The following is a 10,098-nucleotide window of genomic DNA, read 5'->3' as shown; positions in this document are numbered from 1 at the left end:
AGTATGAGTGTATACTTCTGCTACAATGGTCTTTGGAAGGTCTTGGGTGGAACAGTTTCTTTCCCTTTTCTAACTTCTAGAGCTGAAACATTTGCATTTCTTGACTCATGGCTTCTTCAAGTTCAAAGCTAGCAGTATAGCATCTTGCTTCAGTTGTCACACTGTCTTTCATTTCTGCTTCCCACATAGAAGGACACATTGATTACTAGGGTCAACTATGATTATCCAAGATAATCTCTCCATCTCAATATCTTTAAGTTAATTACACCTTCAAAGTCCCATTTGTAAAATATAAAGTACCATGTACAGGCTCTAGAATTATAAACTGAATACTTCAAGAAGCCATATTTCAGCATCCCACACTGCTTTATAAGTATTCTGCCTGGGTAGCAGTAACTTTATATCTCACCAAAATATACCTTTGATCTGACATCTATATGCCTTTATTTATTCTCCTTAAAACAAAGGAAAGGGGTCTCCCTGGTGGCCTAGGGTTTAAGTCTCAGTGATATTATTGCTATGGCTTGAGTTCGATCCCCAGCCAGGGTGCTATCCCACATAGGCACAGCAGACCTCTCCTGTCTCACCAGCTGCTCCCCTCAGCAGTGTATTTCAGTAGCTCTGCCTGCTCTGCTCCCCATTCTGTCTCTGCATCCTCTCACCTCTCCACACCTCTGGCCTAACACCCCAGTTCTACACACACACACACAAAAATTAGAAAAGAGTGGTTTTAAAATTAAATTACTATGACAACAATAAATTCAGGTATCTTTAGGAGACAGCTGGTACTGTAAATTAGCCACGTAAGTCATACATGAGATAAAATAGGGAAAGGTGAAGACTGGCAAACCAGAAAGGCCCAAAATTAATGGCGGAGCCACCTAGTCATCTTCATCTGCCTCTAACCATGTCATTCTCAGGCACTATGATTTCACAAGAGAAGCCGGTAATCAAAGTAAATTTTTGAATTTTGGCTACTGATCAATTTTCCTTTAAAAACATCAGTGTAGGCCTAATGAGCCCATCTGCTGCCTAGATTAGATCTGTGAGAGGCTACTTTGTAATTTGTCCTCTAGGGAAACAATGCATTGATGTTCATACACAAGTTCCCTCTCTCTTAAATTCTATTTCTCACATTCTATTCTATTTCTAAACACTTAGGCAGTCTCCCTCTAGCCATACCCTGCAGGAACTGTCAGACACAGGGACCAAGGGATTCTGGGCTTTCAAAAATCCTCTGGCCTAGCTCCCAGGCCTGTATTCATGCCAACACCAAGTTACATTACCATCCAAGTTCCCTCAGGCTCTACTCTTGGGTTCACCTCACCTCACACATATTTTTGCCATGTTGATCTGTGCCTGACCCTGGCCTGCCCTTACACTGCTTTTGATCACAGATCTAGTTTGGCAGCCACACCCTCCCCAGCCTCTAGCCCTACTCTGGTTATGATTTTCCCACTCCCAACAGGGCACAGGCTGTCAATGGTGTCCTCTCCATGGCCTCCAAACTACAGCAAATCCTTGTCACCATCAGAAATGTACAAAGGGTCAAACTTGGATGGCTCATGGATTCTCAAAGGCAGGGCTCCTCTCTGCTTGCTACGCTGACCGTGACCCATGTGTCCTATGGAACCCACAAGCCTAGCTGAAGCACCATTCTTAAAGGGGTGACAGGACCAATCCACCCAGTTCTCCCATGTCCCCTCTCCAGAGTGCTTGCAACAAGAGGTTATTAACACTCAATCTCCAAATATCACCTCAAATTCCAGACTTCATTCCAGAGAATGAAAGAACCCAGGACATCTGGTTACCCAGAGGTGTGACAGTGACTATTAGTGTTGACAACTGCAGGTTGGGGTCAGGTGTCGAGTGACACTGGAGCACACAGACCTGCGAACCCCGCATGGTGCATCCACACACAATGACTTCTCTGGCCTTTGATAAAATCCTCTGATGTGACCTCGATGAAATATCTGAGAGAATATTTTCTGCTTAAACAAGCCACATCATAAGCCAAAATAAAGTTTTAATAAATTAGACAGGTAAGACATACAAATGGTCAACAGGTACATGAAAAGATATTCATCATCACCTATTGTTAGGGAAATGCAAATCAAACCCGCAGTGAGCTATCACCTCACACCACTTTTTGTCTATATCAAAAAGACAAAACAAACAAGTGCGGGTGAGCACATGAGGAACAGAGAACCCTTGTACCCTGCGGGCTCTCTATATACATCACAAACTCATGGGGTGGACAACTTGATGATGAGGTTTCTGTAAATATCTGGTTTAATGGGCTTTATGTGGCAAGAAGAGTGTCTTGGATTTATACAAGCACCTATACCAGCCAGCTCTAAGCGGAAGCCCAGCTCCATTAGTGTCAGGGCATCCTGGGAAGCACCAAGGGCGAAGTCGGCTCCACCAGCTTTACGAGATGGCAGGAGACAGGGAGGGGGGCGTCACCAGACACAGGGGACCAGAGAGGAAGCCAGGGCGAGGTCTGTCCGGTTCAGAGATGCCCCCCTGGCCTCTTCCTCCCGTCCCTCCATGAGGCCTAGCAGGCTGTGGTTTTCACACCAGTGGCCCAAGCTGCCAGCAATGAGAGCCAGGCCCAGCGGCACCGTGGGAAGCGCGCCTAAGCGTCTGAGCTGCATGGAGGGAGACAGGGGCTGCTGTTTCTTTAAAACTCCTTGGATTGCCTGTCTTAGGCCAGAGTAATTTTTATGTAGTAAGACCATTTAATTTATCAATGCTCACAAGGGGACAGAAGGCGACATTATGCAGAAAGCATCACAGCACTAACATTAGCTGTGTGACTTCCTGGTTTGGACTGAGGCACGACATGGAAAAGGAAATCCACACGGCCATCACTCCTTTATGGCTTCTTCCCCCCACTCCTCAGTCTTCAAGTGAAGCCCAAATCGTCACGAGGCCCAGTTCACGGAAACTGCATGCCCCCCTCTCCACCCACCCCTCCAGATCCATCACCTTGTTCCTGGTCTTCAGCCCCACCCAGCTATGACCATCTTTCTGGCAATTCAACACCCCAGAGATGCCCCCGCCAACTTCAAGGCCTTGCCTTGCTCAGAAACAGTGAGAAAGTCTTCTTCTTCCAGGACCTCAGCCAGCTACACCCACCAGGGTCACTCTCCCCGCTCCCCAGCCACCCATAGAAAGGGCTCCCCAAAATCACCGATTGGGTCAATCATTCCACACTGACCACACCTTCTAACCACCTCCCCCACCCCACTCCTCTTTGGCCACCCCACCGCCAGGTAGCTCATCCCAGATATCTCCCAGACACCGTCAACTGAAAATTAAAATAACAAAAAGTCAAAAACATTGCAATGGACTTAAATCCTTTAATAGCATTTGTCAATGACAGAGGCCAGGCTTCCTCAGCTCTAAGTTTTGGTCTTTGGTAAAGACTGTGAGGGCACCAGCCAGGCCGTGGAACCCCGACTTTAGCCAGTCCTCCTGGATCCCGGAGTCTCGTCAAACAGAGAGAAGGCTGCATCCTTCAACAAGTAGTGCGGCTCTCCGTTGCTGCCTAGTCCCGCCATATCTCGAGCGATGAGCTGAAAACCGCTGTTGACCTCATGGCCTATCAGCTCTAGGATGTAGTCGGTGAGGTAGTCAAGCATGGCAAGGAGAAAATCTGGGCTGGATAAATTCAGACATTGGGAATGTTGGTTCTCCTGCAGAAGGCGATCCACGAAGCTCACGGGGCACTGGAACTCGGCTATTATCGAGTGGACTGGAGTCTGACAATTCTCACGACCTTCTTTCCCTGACATGATGTTTGCTGTTTATGGCTCTAGTTTGAAGTCCTGAAGGTATGAGGCTGGCCCACTTTATCCCCATCGCTAGCCCCTCATTGGTCAGGAGCTGCCTTTATGACATCTTAGACTTTGTGAAGCCGCTGGTGCCCATGGTGACCTTATCAGGCCTCAGCCTAGAAACATCCAGGACTTTGGGGCCCTGATTTTGAGAGTACTGCACTTCATTGCTTGACTTTAATGATACAGAAATAAATGTGTTTCAATGAAAAACTTTCCCCTGCTTTAGTTCACTGCTCCATGTTATATAACTCTAGCCTTAGACTGTCTGAGTTCTTTTACCACCTTTTTTGGTGGTAGGTTATTGATAAAGACGTAAAATATTTGTCTGGTAGAGATAAACCATCCCCCCTTTTGTAATGAAACCAGTTTGCTTTGGTTGACATATTCATTTAAATATTTGTAATCTGTATTCCTGTACCTAATCTTCAGATTCTCTTTTGAACCCATTATGCTAGGTTTTCATTCCCTCATGAGTACAATGTTTCAACACATGTTCACTTCCTATCTGTGGGAGAGTCCTGATGTGATACTGTTTGAAAAGTACCTTTTAATCATTTGGGAAGTCACAGTGATCCACTCAATGGATTCATGTGTCAAGAGAGGTGAACACCTGTACCTGTGCTCAGTTAATGCCCAGTGATGCCTTTTCTTGGCTGTCCTAGGTGAAGCCAGAGCACCAAGACATATTTCTTCTCATTTTAATCTTCCCCTTATGTTTCTGCTGTTTGGGGTTCACTTACTGCTGATAACAGTTATAGATATTTCCATTCCAAAGGAGAGAAAGTAAAAAGAAAAAAATGAGTCTGACCCAAGCAATTTCAACATCCAAGCAGGTTTCAAGACCTAGGAATAATCTTTTCATTCTTGAGGCCCTTCCTCCAGATCTCATGGCTATTCCTGGTCCATAGCTCTGCCCTCGAAGCCCTGACATCAGCCCTCAGAATCATCTTTCCGTTGTTTTGAATGAAGCACATGTTTGAAGTTGAGTAGTTTTATCCAACTGTTTTCTGCTTGTCAAATTTTAGGAGTCACACAGCTCCTAAAATGTCATCTCCTCTCTGTCCTTTCAATGGAAGATGGCATTGTTTCCATTGATATACTCAGAATCCCCGCAATCTCCCTCACATGGCATGGAAATTTGTACCTTTAGCCAAGATGCTCATTCACAGACTCAGCCTAGTCCTGCTGCTTAGATGGCTGGGGATATTCATGATCCACATACACCCCATGTCACTCCAAAAAGTCCTCTGATTAAATATTGTGATCTTTTAATCCATAAGAGGCATTAGCTAAAGGTTGCCCAGCTTCACCCTTGATTCTATCTTCATCCTTGATGCTTTTCTGACATTGTGTCTTGTCAATTTAATGTCTTTTTCAGTCAGGGTAGACTGAGAACTTCTCATATTTTCAAGTCTTCATTCCTTTTTTTGCTTAACAGCATCCTCAATCTACGTCTTTCCTCTAACATTTACCGTTAAGTGCTAAGAAGAAACCCGGGCATGACTTCAGTACTTTTCTTGGAAATCTGCTCAGTTTAAATCTTCAATTCACGGCTTATAAGTTCTGCTTCCGCATAACTACAGGACACAATTCATCTCAAATTTCTGCCACTGTATAACAAGAATTACCTCTCCACCCTCTTATATTCTGAATTTCTTTTTTTTTAAATTTATTTATTTTTACAAGAGCTGGGGTACAGGCCAGAGGCGCGGGAGATTGAAAAGATTCACTAGAGACAGAGCAGGGAGCAGAACAGGCAGACGGACAGAAAGCACTGCTGAGGGGAGCAGCGGGCGAGACAGGAGAGATTTGCCGCACCATGTGGGGATCTCCCTAGACGGCTGGGAATTGAACCTGCACTGCAGAGGCTATGGACAGCTTCACAGTGCTGCATTCAACCCGCTGCGCCACCAAGGAGTCCCTATTCTGAATTTCTTGTACATCTTCACCAGCAAACTTTGGACATTCATACTTCTACCAACAGACTGTTGGTGCTGATTTAGATCTTCTCTACTGTATTCCCCACTTTCTTTTGAGGTCTCACCAGGAGCACATTCAACATCCCTATTTCCAGCCAATGTTCAAGACAATCTAGGATTTTTCTTATCATGTTCCTCAAAATGATTCCAGTTTATAGAATTATCCAAGTCCATGGTCAGCGCCACTCTTGAGATATGTTACAGCAGCAATCCACCTCCAGGTACCCAAATCTGTATTACATTCCTGTGGTCACTAACATGAATTTCTACAAGTGTGGTGGCTTAAAACAACATGTGTACATTGCTTGTCTGTGGCCCCTTCCTCTATCTTCACAGTCAGCAGTGTAGTCTCTGTGATCAGATTTCCTTCTGTGCCAAATCTACTGCTGCCTCCCTCCTATAAGGACATATGTGTTTGTAACTAACACTCTATCAGATTATACAGAATAGTCTCCCATCTCAAAATGCACAACTTAAGTCGTCTATGTGAATTCTCCTTTGCTGTGTAAGCGAACAGTCGCAGGTTTAAGGGATTCGGATCTGCTTACATTTGAGGACAATTAGCCCACCACAGGAAGTGTTTCCAGGAAACTCTAGTAGGGAGGTGAGAAATTGAGAGAAGGGAGCAAAAAGCATTATTCACTAATAAATTTAAAGTCACTGAGGAAGTTTTAGGAAAACTCAAAAATACACTTTTCAGGGGGAAGATAAAGCCCCAAGCATTCTGAACTCTCCTGCTATTGGGTAACAAGGAAAGTCCTCACTCTAAGAAAGAGGCTCTGATATTTGAAAGTCAGGCAAATATGCATCACAATGGTAAGGGCTGGTGGGCTACCTGCAGCACAATGGTAGTATCTTCTACACCCAGAAATGTTTATATATCCTTTTAAAGCATTTTGCTTTCTCCTTACTTCCTGACTGCTCTTCCTTCTTTCATTTAACAGATATTTACTGTGCAGCTACAAAGTATCTGACTCTGATTTATGTGTTGGATAATCAATGTCCAAAAAGACATTCTCTCATTCCTATGGAATATCTAGTCTAGTAGAAAAGACAGATGTTAAGCACATACCCCCGCCCCAAAGTGTAATTCTAATCGACACACATGACTTAAAGCAGAATTTATCACTCTCAACACCATTGATGTTTTGCAGTCAGTAGCTCTGTCCCTCAGCTATACATCCACTACTGACATTTTGGACTAGATTGTTCTTTGTTGTTGGGCCAGGTTGTCCTAACATCAAAGGATATTTACCAATATCCTTTGCAAGTGAAATCAGTTCCTTTGGTAAGAGATTTAGTGTTGTTTTATGGCTTGCTTCTCTTACGGCAAAAGTCTGAGCCTTGGCTCTGGAGTTGGGGGTAGGGACATTTGGGGGTAGGGACAGCGTGTCACCCTCTCATGCTGGAAGTGGAACTTGGCATGTGTTTTTTAAGTTTTATTAAGGTTTGGTAGCTGATTACATGGCATTATCATGTAATAGATAACTGATACTTAATCAATAGATAACACTACTTAATCATGGAACCACTTGAACCCCAAGCTTTTTAATACTTCATGTGGACTCTAGAGAACGCCCTCTATTACCACTGAAACCACTGTAGGGACACAGTGCATTGAATCCCTTCTCTGGTAAACAACCCACTGGACAGAAACACACTTCATCAAGCAATTTCCAAAAGCAATTCTCAAAAAATGAGTCACACTGAAAGAATGCGCCTTATGGAGAGACTTCAGTGCAGTTTATTCTCTAGGAAGGAAGAAATTACCAATCATTTCATACATTTCAGAAAAATAGTACTCTCATACTTCATGGTAGCAAGCAAAAAAAAAAAAAAACAGTAAGACTGAAGCTCTGTTTTTAACTAAGAGGAGTCATCACTGCCTTTGCAAGCAACACTTGATGAAACCTGAATGTGCAGATTAAGATCCTTCTCTAAACATTTGGTCAGGTCTGACATAGAAAGTGAAAGAAAGGTGAGTGGGTAGTGTCACATCTAAGAATTTCTTGTTTTAATTCTGAGTCAGAAATACAGACTCGCTGGTACACTTCACCCATAACACAAACAAAAGGTCAAAAATCACTTAGCAGGACACTGATGACATCTAACCATCAACATAATCTTCCTAAAGCTAAAGATTCCAACAGGACTATCAACAATGGTTTCCAGTACAGAATCCCTTACTTGACCTACATCCTGGGATTCATAGTGTGGCCATTGACTTCTCTACCACAATATACCCACATTGTTTGAAAATTAAGACCTGCAGTTAACTTTCTGGGTCCAGTGGAATTCTAATTTCTTATATATATATATATATATATATATATATCAGAACTATATATATATATAGTTCTTTAATTACAACAAATCAAGCAAAGGTAGAAAAATGTCAGAATTTTCACTCATGGAGGAAAATCACTGTTCAGACAATCACACTTGCTGTGCTCTGGGACTGAGTGAGCAGGGCAACCAGCAAGCCCAGTCTTCAGAAATAGGCCCTTGAGGATGGTGGTATCAGGCAGTTGTGGTTGGCTGGTTCATATTTCCACAACAACTGTTTCAGAAAGCAGTTTCAAAAAGACCCACTCTGGTCATTCCTAAGAGTAATAGACAATATATATTTCCTATGTATACATTTCACCAAAAATTTCACTTAAAAATTGTGTGCTCATAATACAGAAGTTAAATTAATATATTAAGTTAAAATATTAGGTGATAAAACGTAATGAATTCCATGCTCTTGACTTTAAAATGTTCCTCATTCTGTACACCCCCATTCTCAGCCCACCTGCTCCCCCTTTATGACCAGCAAACAGCCTCAAAATCCTCAAAGATCCAGACAAGATATTATTTCCTCTCTGAAGTGTCCTCTAACTTTCATAGACAAACTCGTTCCCATATTTGGACTCTAGAAGATAATAAACCAATAGGATACTGGCTATCATTTCCACATGGAGAGTCTGTGTATCATTTCTATTTGCCAGTTCTCACATATCTGTATTTTATCCCTGAAATATGTGTTGCTATTGTAACAAGAAAAGCAACAATAAAAATTCCTTAGAAAATGAAAAGAAAATCAAGCACAACTCGGGATCAGACAGCTTTTCCTTTTCAGCATTCTGATGTGTGACCACTTTCACTCAAGAGGACCTAGAATAGGGCATTATCTGGAAACACAGTGGAACAGTTCTCAAAGGCTGAGATGACCCCAGGCCATCCCATTGCAAATACCTCAAACTCTCACTCAATGTCTCCTCCCATCCATCTGACCCCAGTTCTGACTACTTCTCCACTTGCTCAACCAATTCTCCCACTCACTACCTGTGGTTGGACACCAAATCTCAGTTCTTCCTCTGAAACACTCCTCAAACCACGCTCATTTTTACTGTCAGGGCTGAGGGCCTCGTTTCCTTTGGCCTGGCTATCTGCCATGCCTCCTGTAGGGTCCCCGGTCCACCCCACCCTTTTGCAGGCTGTCTCCTCACTACTCCTGTTTCATTTCTGGTTTATAGATTTTTAACAATGTGAGGACACTAGCATCATGCGTCTATTTTTTGATGTTCGACTGCCTGTTCTAAGCCACATCTTGCCCTCTTCTGCCCCACAAGTAGGTAAGCTTATAAGGAAGCTGAGTGCTCCCCACCTTGGTGCTGGTGAGAGAGTTAAACAACACAAACCCCAGTCCCACGCACCCTGGTCCCACTCCCTAACCACCAAAAAACCCCCACCTAGCCTCCCCAACTTGCTCTCTCAAGTCATTTTTGGACCCTCTTTGGCGCTACCCTACTCTGCCAGAAAGTCTCATTATGTGAGGAAACATCTTGTCATACCTTCTTGGGGTGTGGCGTGTATGCGATCGCTGAGCTCCACATCCAAGTTCAGATGGGAGTCCAGCCTGTACCTTAAGGGTGGCCACGTTTATGTAGCTGGATTTCCCTACTGTTCAGTCCCTGCTGCCTTGCAAAGCACAGTATGAAGCCCTGAGCACATTCTGCAGGGCTCTCACCATCTCTCTCCATCCCGTTTCTCTAGCCTCTTCTTCCCCCTACACCAACCTATAAACCCCTGCTTTTCTACTTCTAGATTATTCCATGGCCTTTCATGATCTGATTGCTTGCCTGTTATTCTCTTTGCCTGAGATGTCCTTCCTACTTCCACTGCCCCTCCTCTCCTAAATCCTAGGTTACCTACTTTCTCTTCCTGGTGTCTAATGTTTTTCCTATCTCCTGAGACCAGGTAAAATGTGATATCCTCTTAAAGATGCCGCT

At 43.7% G+C, this 10,098-nt stretch overlaps 1 protein-coding gene across 1 annotated transcript; it reads right to left on the bottom strand.

Annotated features, from left to right (window-relative positions):
• Window positions 1-3,467: 3,467 nt before the first annotated feature.
• Window positions 3,468-3,800, bottom strand: LOC311187489 (huntingtin-interacting protein M-like; the record flags this gene model as incomplete). The annotated part of the gene is made up of 1 exon (XM_084258897.1): window positions 3,468-3,800. The coding sequence occupies one exon, from the start codon at window positions 3,798-3,800 to the stop codon at window positions 3,468-3,470; it is 333 nt and encodes a 110-aa protein (XP_084115023.1).
• Window positions 3,801-10,098: the final 6,298 nt, after the last annotated feature.

This window comes from Talpa europaea (assembly GCF_964194135.1).
Source record: "Talpa europaea genome assembly, chromosome: X".
NCBI classification, from domain to species: domain Eukaryota; kingdom Metazoa; phylum Chordata; class Mammalia; order Eulipotyphla; family Talpidae; genus Talpa; species Talpa europaea.
Note: the sequence above shows the minus strand (reverse complement) of the source record. Positions and strands in the feature narration are given on the sequence as shown.